General features: G+C 46.2%; 1 protein-coding gene across 15 annotated transcripts in view; it reads right to left on the bottom strand.

The window, feature by feature from the left end:
• The window catches only part of AKAP13 (A-kinase anchoring protein 13), a 324,467-nt gene that overhangs the window by 166,483 nt on the left and 132,276 nt on the right, over positions 1–25,708 (bottom strand). For 12 of the 15 annotated variants that reach the window (XM_024982287.2, XM_059879258.1, XM_059879260.1 and 9 more), the window contains exons 4-5: positions 19,925–20,221; positions 10,958–11,141 (exon numbers count right to left, since the gene is read on the bottom strand). In XM_024982287.2, coding sequence (XP_024838055.2) covers positions 10,958–11,141; positions 19,925–20,221 — 481 coding nt within the window. Of the gene's footprint in view, positions 1–4; positions 1,748–9,203; positions 10,851–10,957; positions 11,142–19,924; positions 20,222–25,708 lie in introns of those variants that run through there. The other 3 variants (XM_059879266.1, XM_024982295.2, XM_024982294.2) reach the window with 3 other exon arrangements.

Genomic DNA, 25,708 nt, shown 5'->3' with positions numbered 1-25,708 from the left:
TCACTCTCGGCTGCCCACGCACCACGAGTACCGCAAGCCCATCCTATTTGGGTCCTGGCTTTAAGAGCAGAGGAGGAACGGCCGGGTCGGGCCTCCTCAAAGGCGTGTTTTGCTGAGTCTACTTCTGACAGGAAGTGCAGCACCTAGTTCCTTATTTGAGAGTTACTGCAATATCTTCCATGAAACCACATCACCCTCACAGTGCCAGACCTCAAGGAGTCCTACGGCGTCAACCACAGCTCCACGGAGATGGAGCGAGAGAAGACAAGCGCCAGCAGAGGGGAGGCGGGAGGGGGAGGGCGAGCACTGATCCATCTTAAACTGAACAGAAAGCTACTACCTTAGGTGTTAACAACACACCGCTGGACAACTTATGCTTCACACACATGTGCAGATTCTCTAGGAATCTTAGCACTGATATTTCTTCCTTTTTGACACAGTACAGCCACCTGCCCGTAATGACCAGAATGGGAACAGCACAAAAGAAGAAGAGCCCATCATTTGAACAACTACTCTGTATCAACAATTTGGCTCAGATTCTATGCTGATGAATAATTTAAAACACAAGTTTTATAATGCAATGGTTAGAACATGAGTTGGAAAGTCTGACAGACTTGGTTTGACTCCCTACTCAGACTACCAGCTGTGGGATCTTGGGCTAGTCACGCTTCAATTTCTCAGCAGCTCAATTTCCCCGTCTGTAGAGTGGGAATATTAGGTTTGCTGTGAGATCACACGACCGTGACTGTGAAGTGTTACCAGCATAGCATCTGGTTCTCCCACTGTGACTCCATGGGACGCCACGGGTGGTGTGACTCTAATGAGCAAACCAGAAGGCAGTTTCTGAGTATTAGACATTTAAAAGAAAAAAGCAGGGAGACCCTGCTTGTGGGGTAACGGTCAGGCAGCCACCCCTAAACCACTTTACCGCTAGAAGAAAACAGGACTCTCGGCTCCCTGCTGTTTCACGAGATAGCATTACAGTTGTGCAGTGAACCTGACTAGGAAAAGATGTGTTAGAAGCTGGGTGGTGGTGCGGAGAGGTGTCACATTCACATTAAGCTGAGTGCTCGACTCACTGCTGGTGGATCTTCGTTCCTAGCTCTCCAAATAAAGCGACGGGCTGAGTTCCTGAGAACTGCACAGGCATGCTCTCGCTTGATCTGAACAGACCTATGAGATACACGCTGTGACTTCCTATGTTACAGATGAGGAAAACAGGTTCACAGATGACAAACAACAGGGATGCATTCAAGTTCTGCTTTGCTATTTTTTAAGGCCAAACAGCTGAATGCCTACCCAACATGTATGTGATTAACGATCAAGTACATAAAGTGCACATCTCCTTATACACTCTTGCCGCAAAAATTCTAATAACCAATTAGAGCATACATGTGTTTACTGTTAAGAGTAAAACACTATAATAATCAGTGATCGTGGAAACTGTTAATGCCACTATGCACTACACAACAGTGTTTCAGACGGTTAGAGACACAGCTTGACAGTTAATATGAATATTAAAAGAGTGCTCTGGCTAGATAACTTTATGAAGATCATCTTACCTTTTCTGAGCCACTACTGTTTACAGAAAGATAAATGATACAAGGAAGAATTATCTTCGGTTCAGTTCAGTCACTCAGTCGTGTCCAACTCTTTGCGACCCCATGAACCACAGCACGCCAGGCCTCCCTGTCCATCACCAACTCCCCGAATTCACTCAAACTCATGTACATCGAGTTGGTGATGCCATCCAGCCATGTCATCCCCTTCTCCTCCTGCCCCCAACCATTCCCAGCATCAGGGTCTTTTCTAATGAGTCAACTCTTCGCATGAGGTGGCCAAAGTACTGGAGTTTCAGCCTCAGCATCAGTCCTTCCAATGAACACCCAGGACTGATCTCCTTTAGAATGGACTGGTTGGATCTCCTTGCAGTCCAAGGGACTCTCAAGAGTCTCCTCCAACACCACAGCTCAAAACCATCAATTGTTCAGCACTCAGCTTTCTTCACAGTCCAACTCTCACATCCATATATGACCACTGGAAAAACCATAGCCTTGACTAGATGGACCTTTGTTGGCAAGGTAATGTCTCTGCTTTTCAATATGCTATCTAGGTTGGTCATAACTTTCCTTCCAAGGAGTAAGTGTCTTTTAATTTCATGGCTGCAATCACCATCTGCAGTGATTTTGGAGCCCCCAAAAATAAAGTCTGACACTGTTTCCCCATCTATTTCCCATGAAGTGATGGGACCAGATGCCATGATCTTAGTTTTCTGAATGTTGAGCTTTAAGCTAACTTTTTCACTCTCCTCTTTCACTTTCATCAAGAGGCTTTTGAGTTCCTCTTCACTTTCTGCCATAAGGGTGGTGTCATCTGCATATCTGAGGTTATTGATATTTCTCCCGGCAATCTTGATTCCAGCTTGTGCTTCTTCCAGCCCAGCGTTTCTCATGATGTACTCTGCATATAAGTTAAATAAGCAGGGTGACATATTCCTTTTCCTATTTGGAACCAGTCTGTTGTTCCATGTCCAGTTCTAACTGTTGCTTCCTGACCTGCATACAGGTTTCTCAAGAGGCAGGTCAGGTGGTCTGGTTTCCTCATCTCTTTCAGAATTATGTTAGGATATATAAAAACTCTAATTCTGATTAACTGTTCGCTAACTTGTTCATAACACCAAATAAACATTCACTAGAATAAATGCTTTAAGTTGCACATCTCTCATTCCATTTAAGCCATGTGCCTTTCAAGGAAGATTCTATTTGTAAATGATTCATGTCTTAGACAAAATAAAAGCTGAAAAGTCAACATTGCCACCTCCAAATTTTACAAAGAGGAGACATGCCAAAACCATGTACAGCCACTATGACAAATTATCCTCAATCCAGATATAAATGTATAAAGAAATAACAGGAAAAAATGAGGTACCTCAAATACATTTTGCTAACCAAGTGTCAAAACAACAGACTTTATTAACAATACTTCAAGGACATCACAGTACACACCCATGCCTCGGCATCTGCAGGAGTTGGTTCCAAGACCCCCCACCTATACCTATATCCGGGGATGCTCAAGCCCTTTATAAATGGTGTATAAAGTGTGTATGGACAATAAAACCGTTGAGCAAAACCTTGCCAAAATGACTTTTCTAATGCTAACCAAGTTCAGCAGCTCAAGAACCTTTGAAAATCACTAAATCAAGAATCCTAGGTACAAAATTCCTCTTAGAAAACACGCTCTGGAAGAACTCTCCTGAATTATAATTTTCTAACACCTACCTGTTTAGGGACACTGGTGTGTCAACAGAAAGTGAGTATGCTGTTAAGGAATCAAGAGCAATGCAGATAAAAGCTGGTGATGCTGAGAAATTACTGCTTTTCCACTATAAGACTTTTAAAACCATTAAACGTTAGTAAACACATAGAATTACTTTTTATACTGTTTCATATTTATTCATGTACAAGACAACTTTATTCTACACTAGTGACAGTCAGCTTTGGCCAAATACTGATTTTAGCCACATAGGTTTATTCAACATTCCTTATTTTCTTTGCTTAAAAATAATTTCCATTTCTGTTAATAATAGATGCAGGTAAGATGGTCAAGTCATTCTTTGTACTGGTATGCCTTTAAGGAAATTTCAAAATTCATCAGATGAAACTAATGTGTAATATACTAAAGGTGTGTGCTCCTTAGAGGGTAGAGAGTGCCAGCGGATCCTCATTTCCTCACACCCATCAGGCCCTAAGCTCTGGGTCCATGTTTTCTTCCACCTGGGTCTGTAGTCAAGTCAGAAATACTTTCAATGTCACGTGCTGTTGGCCACAGAAACTTTGTCACCACTAATTAAGCTGTGTAAATTCGTAATTCTTTGAAGAAAACCTCTGAGGTGTAAATGTTACACCAAGAATAAACACAGGCTGGGACTGTTTGCATGCATACTGCAGCGGGGAAAAGAAGTGCACAGTAGGAGTCACAAGACACGTGGAATGGCTCTGTTGCTCCAACCAACTAGCAGGACCCACTCACCTTCTTAGAAAGACCCAGGCAGTACAAGAGACCATGGGTTTTAGCTCAGATTTCCCATCGGGTTCAAAGTACTGCCCCATTACTTGCCAGCGACAGTGATCACCTGCGACCTGAGGACAACGTGCCCACCCCCAAAGGGTTTGGGAGAGGAGAAATATATGAGAATTTACCCAAAATGCCTGACACAAATATAATAAATGGTAACCAGTGTAATTGTTACATAAATACAAACATTATCCTCAGAAAGTTCATTTTGCAATTTGCCAGCAGGTTGCCAGATAAGGAAATCCTGAGATTAGTAGCTGAATGGCTTTTTAAAAAAGAAAACAGTGAAATGTCAAAATTCTTAAAATGCTTCAGGTTAGAAATTTACCAAAAAAAGGAAGGGGTGTTACTGAAAACCAAATCTATGATTCATTAGTTTGGTTAAAAGTCTGACAATGTTACCAAAAACACCTCCTCACAAAATTGTATTAAGAGTTTTAAAACAACCAATACACAAGCTTGTGAATAATGCCAATTTACTAACCACATGGCCTTGGGCAAACTAGCCTTTCTGGATCTGTCTTCTCATCTGTAGAAAAAATACTGATACTACCTGTATTAACTCTATCTTAGACACTTGCTAAGAGGTTTTAAGTAAGAACACAGTGTAAAGCGTCAACGCAGCAGGGATTCAACACTCAGTTACTGCTACCAGCCTAGTTTCCACTCAATTCCACCACCCTATCTTGACCAAAACACAAAGGAGCCCCAGGAGACACAATGAGAAAAGAGGATGAGGGAATGGATACACGGAGGGAGGGAGGGAGGGATGGACAGACAAACATATGGCTGGATAGGACTTGGGCCAGCGAAATGTAAAGTTAAAAAATCGTTTGCTCTGTCCATCATTTTGAATGTAAGTTTGTGCATCTGTTTCATCCTTTCTCCTCCTAAGCAAAAGCAAAGCCTACACACTTGTTTTGCAGCTGATAGGCTACCAAGGACCCACTTGCCAAGCACTTGAAGAGGACCCTGAAAAGGCAACCACTGTGTTCACAGGACGTCCTGCTCAACAGGACTGCGTCCCATTGGGAAACGTGTACACTTGAGTGCCAGTTAATCTACCACCTGACCCTGAACTCGGGTTTCAAGAGCAAATGTCAGAAGATGGGTGTGGGCACCCCATCCCCAGACTCTCAGAGCGGGGTCACCGCTGCGGACGCTGCAGCATGAACCACCCGCTGAGGGCCTCGGTCTGCCAGGCCAGGTCTCTGCCCTGCACACGCAGTCGTGCCACCCCCGCCGGGCACACTGGACTTGCAGCTGGTGTGCAGCCTCGTGGCGCTGGGCCGCTCACTTCACCTCTCTGGCCTCAGTTCCCCCGATTATAAAACGGGGACAACAATGCCTACCCTACCCACTCATTAGGCTGTTGGGAGAATTGAAATGCAAAACGGTAGCCTAAGGGTAACCAAAAAATAGATTTAAAACCATATGATGGGAAATATAAACGTTAGGTTATTTTAGTGAGGATCTTGCTCTGCTCGGGAATGTAGGGGCTGGGACTAAACGGAAAGCTGGTTGTCCCTGAGTGAGTGATGCTCACCCAGCATCCCAGGGGCCCTTCCCAAGTCTCCCTCCTCCTGTCAAATCTGCACTGAGGGAAGTATGGGACCCTGGCAATTCCACACTGTGTGTGTACCAGGAGCTCCACCGTTTCTATACAGCCTTGGGCCAGTTACTTCAATTCTCTGAGCCTCTATATTTCATCTATAAAACAGATAAAACCTATTTCACAAGGCTGTAATAAGGTTAAAATGAAGTATGACCTGCAACGTACCAACTGTGATTTCTAGGGCACTGCAGGCATTCAACAAATACAGATTTGTTGAACTGATACGGAAAAGGAGGTGAAGTACTGTTAGGACAAATACTTTCAAACTCATTCTTTGGGCAAATAAAATATTTCAGCACTTTTATGTCAACACTGGGGAGTGGAAATTCCTCAAAGAAATAACTCTTCCTGTAAGGGTGATGGCACTTATCCATCTAGCTCAACAGCCCGGAGGCGCCGACATCACTGTATGCATCAGAGCTACGCTCATCTTTTAAAGTGGTATCTGATACACTGGGAAATAATTTCAGACTCTTATCAAACAGCAGTGTTCAAATGCTGCCTTAAAAGACGTCCAACATTTTGGGCATATTTTTCTTAATATATGAAGGAAAGGACAATTAAGGAAGGAAAGGGAAAATAAGAAAAGGGTAGATGACATCTGTGTCAGCCACTGTGCTGTGCCCCGCTCCCTGAAACGCTATGCATTCTTTTCTCAAAGCAACTACCTGAGGACGGTCCCTCTTACTCTTCCCATGCCATAAACGAGGCACTGAGACACTACTTGAGTGGATCACCCAGCATCACGCAGCTCTAGCTCTACACAGGCAGAGCCTGGACTCAAAACCAGACTGCCCCGCTACAACACTCCCGACCTCTCTACAGACTGTAATTCACAGACAACTATAATTAACATTACAAAAAGGACAGTGTAGGCAGATCAATCAACGGGAAGGTGAGCTTCACTGATCAGTGAAAATCATTTCCGTGATTTTATGACTACACGGGACACTTTCATCCAGAGTCCCTTTGACTTTAATACGGCATCTGCACAAATCTCACTTGGTTCTAACAACCTGTAGTGTAGACAGACGAGATATTATCCATAAGGGAGGAGAAACATGAGACTCAAGTGGGAGAGTGACTTTTTCTGAGTCACTTGTGCACTAACTGGGGGAATGCAGATACTAACTTTTTCATCCCTAAGCAATCCCACCATACTACACTGTCTCTCTTCAAGCTGATATATAGTTAAAGCCCCTTTATGTGTTCCCCCAAACCACCATAAACTGTGTGATCAATAAACCCTGATTTCTGCCACTGTATACGCCCAGCCCTCAGCCATCATTCTAGGAAGTAGATATTACTGAAGCTCAGAGAGGAAAAGTGACTTCATGGGTCCAAAGTACCACGGCTAAAAATGGCAGAGCCAAAACACAGACTTAGACCTGACCCCAAAGTCTGCACACTTTGCCTTTACCATGAATTGCCCCTGGGTCTCAGCTCTAACGAGTGACCCAGGTCCGAAGGTTGCTTATTTGTCACTAAATGAACGAGACATCAGGTAGCTCCCAGCTGTAACATGCTCCTGTTAGACGATGCCGATGCAACGTTTCTCTAACGCCGTCATTCCCGAGCATCCTAACCTAAGAGCCTGAAGACCTGGGCTGTCTCCCCGCTCTGCCCATCACTGAGGAACCTTGGGCGGGGTGTGCAACTAGCTCCTCCAAACGTGGGAGAGGACTGTGCACCCACCTAAAAGAAGTCCGTGCAGACGTGCAGGCTCCTCTTCCAGGAGTAAGATTTCTCGGGCAAAACTGGTAACATTTTATTTAAGGTGAATTTTCAGATTACAAATGCATCCATATTCACAATGTAGATCAAAATATGAAGACGTGTGCTCAATTGTGTCCAACCCTTGTGACCTCATGGACCATAGCCCACCAGGCTCCTCTGCCCATGGAGTTTTCTAGCCAAGAATACTGCAGTGGGGTGCCATTTCCTATTCCAGGGGATCTTCCCAACCCAGGGACTGAACCCACATCTCCTGTATCTCCTGCACTGGCCAGCGGGTTCTTCACAACCAAGCCACCTGAGAAGCCCTAGTCAAAATAAAAACTAAAGCAAAAGAGCTGTAAGTCAACAAAAGTTCTCTCTTCCCTGTCACTGAACAAAGTGAAAATTAATAGCTACAGGTTACAGAAAAGGGGAACTCCCCAAAATGTCCTAAACAGAGGTTCCCTATAGACATGAGTCTTACTTAAGAGAAAGCTTTTAACCCGAAGCACATTTGACATAGAAATGACTCAAGTCATTCAAAACAGATTATGGAAATAAGCCTTAGGGACACAAATGCAGAAAGAACTTGGACCCAAATCAGCACAGCACCCTTCAGTTCCCCGCTCAAAACACTCGGTATAAGCAGCAAAGAATCAAAACAACAGATTTCTCTTGGGAGAGGTATAAAGGGACTGAAATGAACATGATGTTTCAGCTAAGGCTAAACTGTAAACAGTTACAATTAATATAAAATGGATACAAACGATACTTCAACTTCATATTAACTGAATGGGAGGGTAAGAGACAGGCCTAAGTGAGAATTTACAATTTGAAAGGGAGAAGGAGTAAGCATACCCAAGTCTAAAGATTTTAGTGAACTACTAAGAAAGATAACCATCACACAGTGCAGCAATTCTTAACTTCCCACAAATCTCACTGCGAATTTCACAAATGAACTCTATTCAGAAACACACACGCATAAACTTCTGTTAATTTCAAAGGCTGTGGATCCCAGGAAGTCTCTTCTTGGGTTCTCCGAATCTTAGCGGGGAGCCCAGCCACTCTGGCCAGACTCCCAGGAGATGCGGCTTCTGTTTCTGGCTCAGCCACCTTGTCATTCTCATCCCCTCACTCTGCCACTCTGGATCTCAGCTTCCTCATCTGCTAAAGATGATCTCATCTCTCCTGACTCTTTATGCTGGAAATTCTAGAAGAGTCTACTGACATCACAGGAAGAGTGAGGGATGTAGAAAAATCATCTCCTGATCATTTCTTAAATTGCTAACTATGACTCTTGAGACTCTTGAGAGTCCCTTGGACTGCAAGGAGATCCAAGCCAGTCCATCCTAAAGGAAATCAACCCTGAATATTCATTGGAAGGACTGATGCTGAAGCTAAAGCTCCAATACTTTGGCCACCTGCGGTGAAAAGCCGACTCATTGAAAAGACCCTGATGCTCGGGAAGATTGAAGGTGACAGGAGAAGGGGATGACAGAGAATGAGATGGTTGGATGGCATCACTGACTCAATGGACATGAATTTGAGCAAACTCTGGGAGATAGTGAAGGACAGGGAAGCCTGGTGTGCTACAGTCCATGGGTTGCAAAGAGTGGGACACGACTTAGCGACTGAACAACAATTAGGACTTGGCACTTTTTCTAGGCTGCAGAACAGTAACAGCCAGAAGAATCTCAGTTCAGAGCTAGATCTGTGACAGGGTGCCCCTACGGCCCTGCTGTAGCCCTGCTGTACTGCCCTACTGTGGACGAGACTTCTCAAGCTGGCTTTCCCTTACCTACTCCCTTTCGAAAGGAGCGAAGCGGCTGTCTCACATGTAGCAGAGGTGGCAGTATAAAGCAAAGCAAAGTCTCTCCTCCAAAAACACACACTCTAGTTTCCTTAAAGCTGTGCTGCAAGAATGGTCTTGTGACATCCTCTCCCGGCATATAAAGAAGCTGTTGTAATCATTCTATTTCCCCATCTGGATGGCAATCCGTAACCAACTCTGCTTCCCAGCAAAACCTCTGTGCTCTAAGACTAAATCTGGAGAAAACTGCACTTGAACTTCACTGCAGTAATATGGAGTTGATGGTCTCAACTTCTGGGACGAGGCTTGTCTTCCGGAGGCCGTGAGGCAGACAAGCAGAAGGAATCCAGTCATAGCCAGATGGGAAGTGCGAGGGAACGGAACGCGTTGCCCTCTGGAATACTGTCCAGGAAGAGCTCAAATATCCACAGCTCATCTGACATGAGGTGTGCCCCCTCCTGCTGTCACTGGATCGGAGGCACCCATCAGAAAGCTTTCCGCAAGGAACCTCCTGTTTGGAGTGACTGGGGACGTTCTAACCATGGGGCAGGTAAAGAAAAACAAACAACCCCCCACCCCCATTTGTATAACAGGAAGTTACATTACATTGAGATCTCCTCTGGGCCCTTCCAGACTACCCCCCACCACGTACACACACAGTTTAGAATAATAAAAAATAAAAGGCAACTAAATCGAACCTAACATGGATAAAATACCTGAGAATTTGCAAAGACTGACTTAATTTCAAGGGTCCCTCGATTGCTAAAGAACACAGATCCAATGGGATTGATTCTTGCTCATGCGGTGGAAAAGATGGTGATGATCATAAAGCAGTAAAGAATACATTAAATAAGAGAAATTATAGTTGACATTTTCTGTCTTTTATAAATACTCCAAAGAAAAGCACTGGCTGGGGAGAATGGATACATGTATATGGATGGCTGAGTCCCTTCACTGTTCATCTGAAACTCATCACAACTGTTTTTGTGGATACCCCAATACCAAATAAGAAGTTAAAAAAAAAAGTGTTGGCTGTCCTAATGCATTTATTTTTCTATTTACTCAAGAAAAAAGGAAGACGAACTCTTTGAATGTTTTGACGAACGGCCTTCCTTCCAAACACTCTCTGAAGAGTCAGAATGTGTAACAACTGGACTCACAAACACACAGGCAGGATTTCCGACAGCACGTTTCCAGGACAACTCGGTTGCTTTTTACTGCTCCTTGTATGAAGAGACCACTGCTCTCAATTTTATTTATAGAAATTACATTCAAACCAAAACTTAGTGGTTCAGCATACTTTCTATATGCAATTATTACAAGTATTTGCTTCGAGTTAACTCTTTCAAGAATTAAAGACATATCAGGGGGGAAAAAAATATATGGCACAGAAAGTCTGTTCCCTCTTGGACTAAGCTGGGGAAACTGGATGCCCTGGATCATAGAGTGCTACCCCTACAGACCAGACTTATTCTGAGTTTTCAGTAAAATTTAAGAGGCAAGAAACAGTGAGGGCAGAGAAAGCTGAGGAAAGGCAAGAAAAGGGAAGGTGACTTACGTGTGTTCCTCTCAGACAATGAAGTGCTGAGCAGGAGCAAGCTTACCGACCTCCAGTGAAAGGCAAGGCACAGAGCTGAGGGTTTACTTCCCAGCTAAGGCTGGAGATGCCACGTGGGCGGGGTTACTGTGAATGCGGGGGTGGGGCCGGCCCAGAAGGAGGAAATGGGAGAAGGCGCACTTACTCGGTCAAGAGCCTGTGCAGCTTGTGATAACCCCGCTCCAAGGCCAGGCTCACAGGTGTCGCTCCTTCCTGATTGTGGATGCTCAGAGCTCCGCGGCCACCTGGCTTCTGCAGCAGGAACCACGTCAACCTCAGCAGCCCCAGCCGCACGGCGAAATGCATCAACGTCTCTCGGGGGCCACCATCTGCAGACAGCGGACAAGACGAAGATCAGGGAGGAGAACATGAAAACCCAGAGCAAAAGAAGAAAAGGATGGTTCAGGTCAATGCCACTGCCTCCAAGCCCCTGAGAGCATACCACTAAGCCTCAACATATAGCATGAACAATTTTACCGTGGCAGAGTATAATCATCTCTCAAAGACAAAAACGAAGCTAGGAAAAAAGGATGAGAGGCCAAATCTCCTATAGCAGACAGTCCTACAAAAGAGGAACCATTTCTATATTCTGATTTAATGCAGACGTTAAGGGTGACTGCACACATGGGAGGGGAGGGAGGGAGGAAGACAGACAGAAAAAATTTAAGAAGTGAATGCAGCCTCGCTACATGGGGATCAGGATCCAAGGGGAATAGCTGTTGGGGCTTAGATGGGTGTATCAAAAAGTATAATTACTTAAAAAAAAAATATCACCCAGAGAGGAGTTGGCTAGTTAAACACTAAAAACAGGTTCTGCTTGTTAAGTACACACAGGTCTTTTTATTCTCCCACATGAAAGGGCAAATCAAATTGCTGGCAGTGGCAGCTATTTTTATTGTTTGTTTAAGAAAGAAATGCATCTTCTGGCATAATAAGAAAGACCAATTCCAAGAGGATAGGCTAACAATCTCAGAAGGAAAACTACATGCCTGTTTCACCTGAAGCGAAGGCCCCTTCTTGGTACAGAGTCACTCTGAAAGTGGCAGAGGGAGGAAGGCTTTGGAGTCAGCAAATCTGGGTTCCCATCTGGCATTTACTGTCCGTGTGACTGGACACAACCTGTTTCAGCTCTCGGAGCTCTCCTCCCTGCCTCCCTGGAGTGGGGTGCCACCACCTCTGCTCCCACAGCCGCAGTAACAGCTCAGAGGAATGGGCGAGGCGCTTGTCAGGTGAAGGCTGCGGCGGGTGTTCAGTGAATGTTGCGTTCCTGCCCTTCCCCGCTCTCTGCTCTGTCCCTCCTGACCTCCAATCACAATCCAGGTTCGCTGGCAACACTCTCTGCACCTCATCCGACTTGGAATGATGAGGCTGGGCTTACCTGACCCCAGGGAGTACCACTCAGAATGGGAATGGTGCCCTGGGGTTGAGCCTGCTTTTGCCCCCTCAGCTGCGCTACCATCTCTCATTCTCCAAAGCTTCCCGAAGGTCTCGACCTACCCCACCAGGCACGCTCACCCTTCTTGGACCCCAGTGTTTTCCCCTTACATTTAAGTCCCTGATGCTTCAGATGTGAGCAGTAGGGTAAGAATAAATGCATCGCAACCCTGCAACTGTATACGAACTGCACTGTCTTCTAACGTCACACATGCCTTAGTCTAGTCTCATTGCCAGGTTAAGTTTCCTGGGAGGCAAAAACCATCTTTCATATTTTACACTGTCCTTACAGAACTCAGCATACTAAATGGTTTATATGATGGGTGACAGAGGCATAAGGCTGGAAAGACATCAACACTATGGAAGGAACCAGTGCACGTGTGGGTGCCAATGTGAATAAGCAACTCAGAGCAGGTGGCCAGGCCAGAAGAAAGGACGGAAAGAATTTTCAGAAAAGATCAAGTATCACCACGTGACTTGTGCCTTGTGCTTGTTTGCAAGCACTCTGACACCCTTACAAATACAAAAAAGTGAGTAAGGCACTGCCAGGGAACTCGATGATTTTTTACAGACTGGTTAATCCGGCCTCACTAGATGGCACCTCCTTAAAGCAGTTCCTCTGCACCCCCAGTCTTTCTCATCCCTCATGTGCTCTGAGTCACCTCAGCCTTCAAAAGGCAGAGTTCCAATAACAAGACAATACACCTGCTTGAAGCTGGCATCCCGATTCCGGCACCTGGGGGGACCCCAAATCTCATCCTACAGTCCTTAGGAGCAGGTGCCACGTCTGCTTTTAGGCCGCCCCCTCTTTGCAGTCAACAGGTAATAAGAATAGTAATATCTGGTGAAGGCTGCTCAATGCCATGCACTGGGCTAGGTGCTTTGTATTCACTCTTTCCATTCTCACAATAACCCTATAAGGCCTCGTTATCCTCTTTCCGCGGATGAAGACAGGTTAATAACTGCCCACAGCAAAAATCAGCAAGATCTGAAGATGCTTCTGTCTTGAGTCTAGAAACCGATCCCTCTCCGTTACTCTATCCCATCTCTCTTTGTTAAAAAAAAAAAAAAGAAAAAAAAACCACACAAGCATTCTCATGCTGTAGCTTAAGAAGCACCTTCTCTTGTTTTCCTCCAAAAGTAATTTTTCTTATCTAACACACAGTTTCATCATTGCTTTTGTTCCCTTCATCTCAGTTTAAAATCCAGAAGATCTACAATTTGGAATTGACCTCTGTTCTGTTTTCTCTCTTGCGATCTTTGTGTTTTCTCTGTAACTGGGAGAGCTGCTCAACTTTGCTATTCAGATCACTAACTGCATTTCCTATGATGTCAATTGGGTCCTTTGTCCCCAATCTGAATTTAATTATGCTATGGCATTCTGGTTGTCCTTGCATCATTTAAGACAACTCCCTTCCATCTTTGCCCTCATTGTGATGGCTTTTCTGCAGATGTAATTAAAGAGCCTAATCAGTTGATTTAATAAGGAAGATTATCCTAGCTAATTTGGGAAGGCCTAACCAAACCAGCTGGAAGGCTTTAATGACAGAGCTGAGATTCCCCTGGACAGAGAAGAAACCCTGCCAGAAGAGGACGGTGTCAGCCTGTGGCCGTGCAGTCCATCCAGCGTGGGACTTCCCCTCCTGTCCAGGGAGGACAGCCTTGGCTCACGCTGGTGGGTTTCAGCTTGCCCCGATCTTCTCTTCTACTCTCGCCCTCCAAATTTTGGACTTGCTTAGCTAAATCTCCACAACTGTGCAAGCCATTCCCTGAAATCATCTTCCTACTGGTTCTGGTTCTCTGGGCAACCCTGATTAACACAATCATTAAACTTGTATGTTTTTCTCCCTCATAGCTTCCTTCTCTGATTTTATAATGGGTCTGACTTCTTCAATCTCTTAAAGGGCAAATGAAAAACCTCTTCTGAATTTTCTTGGTTTCTTAATGAAAATTAGAGAGGCCACCATCTGAATACTCATGACCCTCTTCCATTCCCTTTCTGTTTCAGTTACTTCAAGGGCCTTACGCTGGTTGGTTGATTTTCCCGTTCAACTATTTTCAACTGGAAAAAAAAAATAGGTCTGTGGGCCTGGGCCCAGCTTCCCATGGAGAAGGCAGGAGGAAGTGTCTTGCTTCCTATCTACTCATGTGCTGGAAGCCTCCCTCACACTCAGCTCGGCAGAGAAAGGGGCTGTGCCTCGTGAGAGACGGCTGCACCTTTTCAAGTCATCGGCTTTTCTGTCTAAGCAAAGGGTCCCGACTTCTGTGAACAAAACGGTAATCCAAGGCTACATGTGCTTTTCCTACCGCTGGAGCCAGCCTGCTCGCAGTGCCCTTTAAATGTGTATCTGGGAGACTCCAAAATCTCCATTCTTCCTACTGTTCTGGTCTCCTCAAATAAACCTCAGGTCCAGGGTGATGCAGGAATTCTCATGCCTAGTGGGGATGGGCAGCAGCAGGCCCATGCGAGAAATGGGCATTTGGAAAAACGCCACGCATGACCTTGTAATGGAATCAAGGTTTGAGAGGCAATAAAACCTTTTGGAGCTAAAGTGCTCCATAATGAGGTAACACCTGTCTTGGAGTCAATCCTATAGATTATTATTATATATTATAAAATATCTTTGCTTATTTTCTTTTTTAGCAGCTATGAATAGGTGAAAGCATACAAAAAGTCTAGTGAGAGCAGCTAAGGAAAAATTTCCATGGAAAGCTATCAAGCAATCTGGAAAAGGTATGGGAATTAAAACCCCAAATGATTACCGTTGTGGTTTCACTAACCAAACACCAGATACAAAGAACTGAGAACACAAGTTTAGTGCAAACTGGCTGAAACCTGGCTCACCCTTCTCTCCACCCCAGAGATGATCAGATCTTCCCGGTTAGTTATACAACACCACGACTAAATAAGAAGGTAGGCTTCCCCCAGGACCTTGCTCCTCTTTGCTTTCTTCAGAGCAGGGCTTTCGAGGCCCACCTTCTGTTACCAGCAAATTGTGCTAACTGCTACTGTACGAGGGTCTTTCAGGGGAAAAACCATCTTAGTTCACCCTTTCACTAACCACAGGTGCTGAAAACCTGAGACAACTCAGTGAAACTTGGTAGCTCAGAGGGAAGATACTCCCACCCCACCATTCACCCTCCACCCACATGAACCCGTATTATTTGCCTTTAAGGCAGAACTAAGGCAAAAAAAGTCCAGTGCTTCACGTAACTAGGAAGTAAAGAACACTGAGGAGGATAAAGAGGACAAACTCCCTCCTGATGATGTATGGGTAAGGAAAGACTCTAGAAATAAGCTCAAAAAAAATCTCATTCTGCTCCAAAGAGGTTTTTTTTTTTTTTTTTTTTTTTAAGTCCTTTTATAGAACATGCTGCTTTCCCACATCAGAGCTCATCACTGTCTTGTCCAAAAGGTTACTAGATACTGGTCATGGCACGCTAAAAATGAAGAGCCTGGAACTTTCCTGCTGGTCCACTGGTTAAGAATCCACCCTGCAGTGCAGGGAACATGAATTCAACCCCCAGTTGGGGAACCAGGATCCTATATGCTGCCGGGGAACTAAGCCAAAGCTCTGCAACTGCAGAAGCCTGCACATTGCAACTACCGAACCTGCGTGCTTCAGAGCCCAGATGCCACAGCTAGGGAGCCCAGCGCAGCCAAAATTTAAATAAAAAAAAAAAGTTTAATAACAATAAATTTTTTAAAAGCCTACAAACTAGCACATACTCCAGGATATATTTTCCTCCGTTTTACAGATGAAGAAATTGAGAAACAGAGAGATTAAATATTCTGCACACACTCTAGCAATGAAGCCAGGATGTTAACAAATTGACCCTGCAACCTATGCTTTTTCCACTTCATAATATCAAGCCTAAGCCAAGAGTTCTTTTATTGTTTTTTAATTTATTTTTAATTGAAGGATAATTGCTTTATAGTATTGTGTTGGCTTCTGCCAAACATCAACAGGAATCAGCCATAGGTATACATATATGTCCCCTCCCACTAGAACCTCCCTCCCCATCGCACCCCTCTAGGTTGTTACAGAGCCCCGGGTTTGAGTTCCCTGCTAAAGCCAAGAGTTCTTAATGTCATGTTCTTAATGCCTGTGGTTCAGGGAGATTGACTCCTGAAACAATATGTAAAATTTTGCAGGCAGGTTCCTATGTGTATTTTTCCGTCCGGAAAAATCGGAGCTATTTCCAAAGGAGTTAGTGACCTGAGCCTTAAAAGTTAAAAAGCAATGCATCTAAACGATTCGAGTGGGAGGATTAACCATAAATCCTCCCTCACTTCTTTGTATAAGTATCAGGCTGGAACACCTGTAAACACCCAGCTTTCAACAGGAAGCAGTGCTGTTATGTAACAAGTGCTCTATTTAGCTGCGTGATTACCCCAGGCACCAAGCTGACTTACCTTCTTCCTTTAAACATCTTTCAAAAAGCATCTGATGTGCAACTCTCTGCTCTAAGCAGACTCCTTCTTTGCATTTGTCCCCATTCCCTGGTGGCTCAAGCAGTAAAGAATCCACCTGCATGCAGGAGATGTGCAGGAGACCCAGGTTCCATCCCTGGGTCAGGAAGATCCCCTGGAGAAGTGAATGGCTCCAGTATTCTTGCCTGGGAAATCTCAGGGACAGAGGAGCCTGGTGGGCTACAGCCCACAAGATCAGAAAGAGTTGGACCCACTGAGCGACTCAACCCACCACCATCCAACAATAAGCAAGGACCTGTTATTGACGCTTTGTTTGTTGTTTAGTTGACTCTTCTGCAACCCCCACTGACCATCACCTGCCAGGCTCCTCTGTCCATGGAAATCTCCAGGATTTCCAGGATTACCACCAAGACACACAACCATCCAACACCCAAAGAATTTCCCCAGGACACCCCTTTGTGGTCAGACCTTTCCCCTACTTCAAGCCCCTGGAAACTACTAATCTATTTTCTGTCCCTACAATTTTGCTCTTTCTAGTGAGTGAATGAGTGAAAGCTGCTCAGTTGTGTCAGCCTCTTTGTGACCCCTTGGACTGTAGCCCACCAGGCTCTCCTCTGTCCATGGGATTCTCCAGGCAAGAATACTGGAGTGGGTTGCCATTCCCTTCTCCAGGGCCCTTTCTAGAGAATCATATAAATTGAGTCACAGAGTAACTTTGGAATCTGACTTCTTAGTGCAATACATTTAAAACGCATTCAGGTTCATGTGCATGTCAACAGATTACTCCTTTTTATGGCTGAGTAGTATTCCATCGCATGGGCGTACCACAGTCTGTGTGTACAGTGAGGGAGATCTGGGTTGTTTCTAGCTTGGGGTGATTGTAAATAATGCTGCTACAGGTATATTAGGGCAAAGATTTCTTAAGTAAATGTAACTTTTCATTTTTCTAGGACATAGAGCAAAAAGTGGGAATGCTAGGTCACATAATAAATCTAACTTCATAGGAGACCGCAAACCGTTTGCTGGGGCGGCTCTCTTCCAGCAAGGTCTGTGATGCGGTTGTGTGTCCTCACGAGCACCTGGCCATCCTGAAAATGTGCAACAGCGCCTTACTGTGGTTTTCAGGCATTTCCTTAAGTGCCCAAATTTGAGTTAGCCTTCCTGTACAACAGAAACTTAAGAAGTACACAGAAGACCATAAAAATACTAAATCTGGAAAGCTTCCTATTAAAGACAAAGATGCTAAGACCCAGAGAAGAGAAGGATATATGTCTAACGTCTCAGACCTGTGCTTTTCCTACAGTTCTTTCTAACCAGGTGACATGAACAAACTATCCAATTCCTGTGCCTTCTTTAAACAAGACAAAGCAAAACCACACAAAACAACTTTATGCCCCATAAATAAGTAATGCAACCCTTCTTGATACTGATTTATGAATGGCAACCAGAATAATCATTCCAATCACAACACAGAAACCGCAGGAGTGGACTTCCCTGGTGGAGCACTGGAGAAAAATCCTCCTGCCAATGCAGGGGTGGGGGTTTGATCCCTGATCTGGGACGATTCCACATGCCGGAGCAACTAAGCCCGTGAGCCACAACCAGTGAGCTTGCATGCGGCAACGACTGAAGCTTATCTAAGCCCGTGCTCTGCAGTAAGAGAGGCCACTGCAGTGAGAGGAGCCACTGCAGCGAGAAGCCACCGCAGAGAAGCCCACACACCACAACGAAGAGTGGCCCCCTCATCGCAAGTAGGGAAAGCCCACACAAGACGATGAAGGCCCAGAGCAATCAACAAACAAACAAATCAATATGGGGGGGTGGGACAGGAGGAGCTAGAAATGTCTGAACATTAGGTTTCTGGAAAAGTGCCCACTGTCCTGTATAATGGCAAATCTTCTGATCTCTAGATCTCAGTAATGCAGAGGTTTCTTAGGCACTATGTTAAAAAGAAAAAGGATAAATGCTTTTTCCCTTCATTTGAGCATCCAAGGTTCCTTTTGCATTTCACCTGGCAGGAGTGCCCGGTCTTGTCTTGACAGGAAGCCCCTGACAGTGGGGGTCCCTTCCTGCAGCTGGTCACCGCCCCAGTGGTTAAATTCAGTGGGTCTAAGAGAACTAAAGCTAGCAAAACCTCGCTGCCCTTCCTCCATGAGAAGAACACAGCTATCTGGTGGGTCTAGAGAGTGGGGAACTGAGCGCCCTCCCGGATCAGCCCCGCTGGGCACTCCTCCTCAGTCAGGGTCTGCCTGCCTGCGGGGGGGGGCCGGGGCCTTCTGGGCGACCCCTTCATAACACAATAACCAAAGTCAGGAACACTCCAGGGCAGTCCTGTGACTGTCCTGTTCTTCCAGAGATAAGAGTCGAGAGGATAAGCAACCCCTTCCGGCAAGTGGACTGATGTCAGCCTTTCCATTCAGTTTCTGTTAGGAACAAAGCAAACGCTCTGATCTTTGCGTAACTCATAAATCTTTCCATTAGATCTGCACTCAGGAGGGAAAGATGACGCTGTTCGCTGGACTCCAGGTATATGCTGCTTCATCGGGGGCGGGGTGTGTGTGTGTGTGTGTGTGTGTGTGTGTTTACACACATAAACATTCACAACATCTAACAGGTGTCATTTACCGCAAGAATAATGACACAGGAAATCCCCTGTCAGAAAAAGAGGAACATATATAGATACCTACTACTTCACTGCTTTTTAAAAAGTGGAGTCCCGAGCAGATGAAATAGACCAGAGTGAGGGCACTCTGGTTACAAACTTGTGGGGTGGGCGCTCCAGGCCTTGGTTAGCTCCCCTGCATGCCCCTCCCTGTCTTTTCCTTCTTCCAGCCTCATGGAATCCCTAGACACCTTGAGAATACAATAATGAAAATCCTGTCTTTGATCTTTAGAAAGAAGTGTCAAACGTTCCTCTGCTGCCCTCCTCATGAAGGACGGGCCTCTCTCTACACACAGGAGATCAAGTGTGAAGTCCGGGCCACGGAAGGGCATCAAGCCACCAGCTACTCTGACAGCTGCCGCTCTGAGTGAGCCCTCTGTGGGGTCATTTCCTGACAAGAACGGGCCTGACAACTCGGCAGGAGGACCCAGGAGAGGCGCCACTGAGGCCACTCTGCTCCTGTAATGGCACAGTCTATGCAGCCACCGTGGAGACGGGAGGAGCATCCCCAAAGGAAAGCAGCCCCATCCAAAAACAAAGAATCCCAAGCTCAAAGGCTGCGGGTCATCCGAGGTCCTTACCGTGTGAAGTTGCGTCTGTCCCCAACACATTCCACTCCGCTGGCAGCTTCAGGTGCCTGAAGGCCAGGGCAACTTTCTCATCGAGGGAGTTCACGTCCGAGGACGGGGGTCCTGAGCGATCCAGGAAACGGGTGAAGTTCAGGGCCTGCTGGTTGCCAGCACTGGTGGCCAGGAACTGGGCTGCGTCATAGGCCTCGTCCTGGATGAACTGGAAGTCCTCTTCCGCCACCACGAACACAGGCAGGCCCTCTTTGGAAGCGCAGAGCAGCACCTTCACTGTCTCGCAGCAGTCATGACCTAATGAGACACAGGCAGCAGGGAGACAGATCAGAGCCCTCCTCCTGAAAGACAGGGCAGCGGCGGCAATCAGCTCTTCCTGCATGACATACACATTCCCCCTCCTGAAAGGAACCCCCTCCTTCCCCCAAGCTCTGCCAGCAATCTTCCACACTTCACAAAACTCCATCTCTAATTCATTTTTCACAAGTGCTAGTTGCAAATATCAATTGGTTCCCCTGTTGTTGTTCCGTCGATCAGTCATGTCTGATTGTCTGCGACCCTATGGACTGTAGCTCACCAGGCTTCTCTGTCCATGAGATTTCTCCAGGCAACAATACTGGAGTGAGTGGCCATTACCTTCTCCAGGGGATCTTCCCAACCTAGAGACTGAATCCGCGTCTCCCTGTCTCCTGCATTGGCAGGCAGGTGCTTCCCCGGAGCCACCTGGAAAGCCCTGGTTCCCCTACCAAATAACAGGTTAATTTTGTATTCCAGTTGCCACCATGCTGGCAGTATAATGTTTGGCATTAACAGTCTCTGAAAATCTCAATATACACTAATTTGTTCAACTTGAACAAATTAAAGAATGAAAGCTCAAGGACCTTGCGATGAGGCCTAGCGTCCAGTGGGAAGGCTCCTGAGCAGCCCTGGATCTGGAAACCCAGCAGGGAAAAAGTCACTTCCACAGGTCACCTGGCAGGAACTGGACTGAGGCCCCAGTACCCCACTGACAGAGCCTGGCAGGGCACGGTCTATAAGATGGCAAAGAGTCAGACACGACTGAAGCGACTGAGCAGGCACCAAGCACACGACCTGATTTCACCTCACTATTATGAAGCAATTCAAGGCAGAGGAAATAACTTTTGCTCTGAGATGCCCATTCTTTCCTGTAATGCAAAGAGAACTTCAAAGAAATCGCCCGGTTTGCACAGGGATGATGCAATGCCAGGGCCAGAGACCACGGTGCCCACTGCCCAGAGGGGCAGAGAATGCATGAGCTCTGACGTCAGGCAGCAAGCTACCTGCCACCCGAGGGAGCTCCACTGGTGTCTAGACCGGGAAGGTGTGAGCACTGTTCCCGCAGGGAGGCATTCCTGGAAAGTCAGATCTCCCTGGGGTTTTCAGCAATGTTATGCATTTCCAAGATGCGGAATGTATTCATCAAAACACACTTTTCCTCCACCTTCAGGCACTGATCTCAGCTGGTTGGAACTATGCTCCTAACATCATCATTTCTTCCATAAATATCTTTCTGATGAGAAAATAAACTGGAGTTGGTGTTTCTGAGTGAGCTGCGCCCCCTGGCGCGCTGCCTGAGGAACTGCAGGCACCTGAGGGCCAGGCTCCCAGAGACCACCCACATGCAGAGCCCATCCTGGCTTCTGGATGAGCTGGAGGGTCCCTGAGTGCCACTCCGCAGACCACAGGCACAGCCAACAGAGGCTTCCCACCCGGCAGAGCAAACTAAGCTTTCTGCTGTCTTTGAAAGAGAAAACAATCATTTTTCTTCCCCATGTGACCAACGAGAGAAGTAAATCGATATTCTACAGACTTCCCCCCACCCCCACGGTGTGTGTGTTAGTCGCTTAGTCATGTACGACTCTTTGTGACCCCATGGACTGTAGCCCATCAGGCCCCTCTGTCCATGGGATTCTCCAAGCAAGAACACTGGAGAGGGTTGCCATTCCCTTCTGCAGGGGATCTTCCCAACCCAGGGATCGAACCTGGGTCTCCTGGCATTGCAGGCAGATTCTTCACCATCTGAGCCACCAAGGAAGTCCCTTTCCCCCCAGGAGCCTCTTTAAAGGCTTTCCTTTGTGATGAAAAGTCTCTCACTGGTGTGTAATCTAAAGATGGGAACAAATACTGACTAACCAAGAACCTATGACACACCAGGCATCTGATGTGTCATTTTCTCAACACAACAAATTTATATGGTGTGTACTGTCCTCACGTTATAGATGAGAAAACTGAGACTTCAAGAGATAAACTGCCCAGATTCACACAACCATGAAGCAGAATCTATCAGGTCTGATGCTAAACATCATGGTGTGAGAGTTCTGTAAAGCATTGCTTACAAATAAAGAAGTAACAGTGACAGTTACGCCCCTGTCTGCAAGGAGCCCACCCTATACCTGGAATGACAGGCCAGTATGCCTATTAAAGCCAGAGGAACAGGCTCACAAACCCCGGAAATCAGTCTCCATACAAATGCATAACTCGACCAGTTGCTCCCAATGCCTTCCCAGCTGAATTCCTTCTAGAAAGGCTGTGGGAATCAAGCATCCTCTGCCCGCATGGGCCTGGCTCTGTATGTATACTCAGATATGCATTTCAATTCAACAAATACGCTGAATGTATACATCTATTACACAAAATGAAATTAGGGGGAAAAAATATTCATCTTTCTTTGCAGGGCAGCCAGCCTAATTATATAAGACAACTTCAGCAGGAACAAATCAGCTGGTTCAGGTAGTTAAGGTTTGGGTGGTTCTCCTGGCAGAAAATACTTCTTCAAAACTGTTGTGTTACATTTAACGACTAACATCTGGGGGGTTCCCTGATGGGCCAGTGGTTAGGAGGCGGTGCTTTCACTGCTCAGGTCCAGACTCAATCCCTAGTCAGAGGGGAAAAAATCACTAACATCTATCTGGACGTCCACCAAGCTCAGGACTCTGTGAGTAGAAGCTGAACACACACCCACATCCACACACATACCCACCCCCCAGCAGCAGCAGCTAACCACAGGGATCTAAGCCCTCCAGAGGTTTAAAGAAACACAAACCATGCCACTCAAGGGAGCGGACCAGTGCACTTCACAATGTCACACGTGGGTGAAAGCTGGCAGCTAAGGACCTCCCCCACCACCCCACCCCTGCATGTGTCTTTATTGAATTTGTTGTACCCTGACTTCTGCAGCTAAGGACCTCCCCCTTTCCCCTCCCCCATTTGTAAAGTCTTTATTGAGTCTGTTACACTGTTACTTCTGCTGTTTATGTTTTGGGTCTTTGGCTGTGAGGCATGTGGGGTCTTAACTCAGGGACCAGGGATCCCCCTGCATGGGAAGGTGAAGTCTTAAACCCTGGACTCTTCTGATAGGGGTCCTGCTCCCAACTCTCAACCCCAGAGGTTCTTCACTGCAGCCCTCAACACTCGAGATGCTCAGTCGGGCCGCATCCTTCCTTCCTGCCTCTATCACTAATAATACTGATAGTAATTATCGCTATCACCAATAATCTCTGTTCCAGGCACCATGCTCAGTGCTTTCCAAATAACAGCCCATTTAACCCTCACCACAACCCTCTAAGCAGCAGTACCACTATAATCCCCATTTGTATGACAAGGAAATCAAGGCACAAAAAAGGTTAAATATCTGCTCCAAAGTTCTAAAGCTCCTACCAGTGGTAGAATCATAATCTGAACCCAAGTTTCCTTGTTCTCACGTCTGCCCCTACACCTACACTGAGACAAGAAGGTTTAAAGAGGAAACGGTGCTACCATGGAAGAACCAGTGGGAAAGTATGGAAGACTCCACGTTCAAATCCTGGCTGAGACTCCTAAGTTGCCTGACCTCAGAGCATCTCTGCTTCTCCAGGCCTCACAGTGTGAGGGGGCAGCCTCTGTAGGCGCTATGGTTCCTCCAGCTGTACGAGTCTGTGGGTTTCACCAGGCAGAAGGCGGGGAGAGAGAAACTCAGGTTCCAGGAGTAGGAAATGGTTTCAAAAACATAAAAATGGAAGCAGAGTCCAAAGGATGGAATAATTACTGTAAGAGACAGTGTCAGTAAGATTACTAATCAGGCTACTTCTAGAGGCTTCGTGAGAGGACAGACCCAGGTTCAAACCTAGTTTCTTACTTCCTAGACTGTGTGGTCTGAGGAAAGTGACAAGCTCGCTAACACTTTTAAATCTAGAGAGTACCCTCATCTGCAAAGTGAAGACCTATTATTTAGAAGACTCCTCTCAAATTCTTTAATACTTATCACCCCAAATAACATACACACAGCCTCATTTCCAAATTAGACGGACAATACCTATTTCAGTCAGAATAACTATAACTGACCCTTTAACAAGACAGGTTTGAACTGCATGGGTGCACTGATAATGTGGATTTTTTCCCCACATATGTGCTACTATATTTACGATCCATGGTTGGCTGATGGAACCACGGACACAGAGGGTGGACGAAGGGACCAGAGCACCTGTGGATCCTGGGGTCTGTGGGGCTCCTGGAACCCAGCGCCCTGCAGATACTGAGAAGCGACTGGACCCGAACAATGTGATGGTTCTCACTCACGAATCTCACCAGTAATGAGAGCATTTCCCGTTTATTCAGGGCTTCCCAGGGGGCTCACGCTTAGCCCTTCAAGGTTATTTTTCTTATTGAAAGAGAACGGTTATATGTGTGTGTGTGCACATATATATACACACACATACATATAATACACACACACATAGGCTATATATGAACATATACACATAGGCTGTATGTACATATATATGCTTCCCTGGTGGCTCAGCGGTAAAAGGATCCACCTGCCAATGCAGGAGATACGGGTTTGATCCCTGGGTTGGGAAGATCCCCTGGAGAAGGAAATGGCAACCCACTGCAGTATTCTTGCCTGGAAAATCCCATCAACAGAGAAGGCTGGCAGGGCAGTGGGTGACAACAGATTTGGAGAAGACTCAGTGACTAGAGAACAACAACAAAGCTCATTTTAAAACTCCTGACAGTCCTTCGAGGTAACTGAATGAATGTCAATAAAAGCTAAAATTTGAGGTTTCACAGTTCAATGGTGAGCACGTGAATAATGTGGGATCCAAATTGAATTCTACCTTCAAAACTTAAATACACTCTTAGGAGAGATCTTACACTAACCTAACCTACAGTAATAATACCCACTGCCCCACCCATCTTTCTTACCCATCTCCTTCCCCAAGCCTGGGCAGAGGCGTCCGGGACACCTGGGAGCCAGGTGTCACACGGCCACTACTGTGAACATCAGCACTGCTCTGTGAAGTCACCTCCTGCATAAACACAGGCGCCAGGCCACCGTCCAGATCTTCAGCTTCATCTCACACTCCCCTGCACAGGCACACGCGTGTGCACACGCGCACGCACACACACTCACAACCAAAGGCCGTGGTGAAGCAATACCCACGTAATCCAAAACTGCAAAGTGCAGAACTAATGTATCTGCACAGAAATCTAAAACCGCCAAAACGACTGTTTACTTGGCTAATAGGGTGGGGACAACAAAGGGGGCAGAAATACAAGGTTTAAGGGTGTGTGTGTGTGCGTGCATGCGCAGTTTACGGGTGTGTGTGTGTGTCCACACGCGCACGCACGCGTGAGCTCGGCAGCAGAAGCACCCTAATTCTCTCTGCTGCTTTAGCTGTTAGAAGGTGGATGGACACACTATGGTCTGCTCTGTGGAACTAAAACAAAACCGTGTACCAGGGGCGGCGGAATGTCAGAAAAGGCCCTGAGACAGACATTCAGAAG

This window comes from Bos taurus, chromosome 21 (assembly GCF_002263795.3).
Source record: "Bos taurus isolate L1 Dominette 01449 registration number 42190680 breed Hereford chromosome 21, ARS-UCD2.0, whole genome shotgun sequence".
Lineage (NCBI taxonomy): Eukaryota > Metazoa > Chordata > Mammalia > Artiodactyla > Bovidae > Bos > Bos taurus.
Note: the sequence above shows the minus strand (reverse complement) of the source record. Positions and strands in the feature narration are given on the sequence as shown.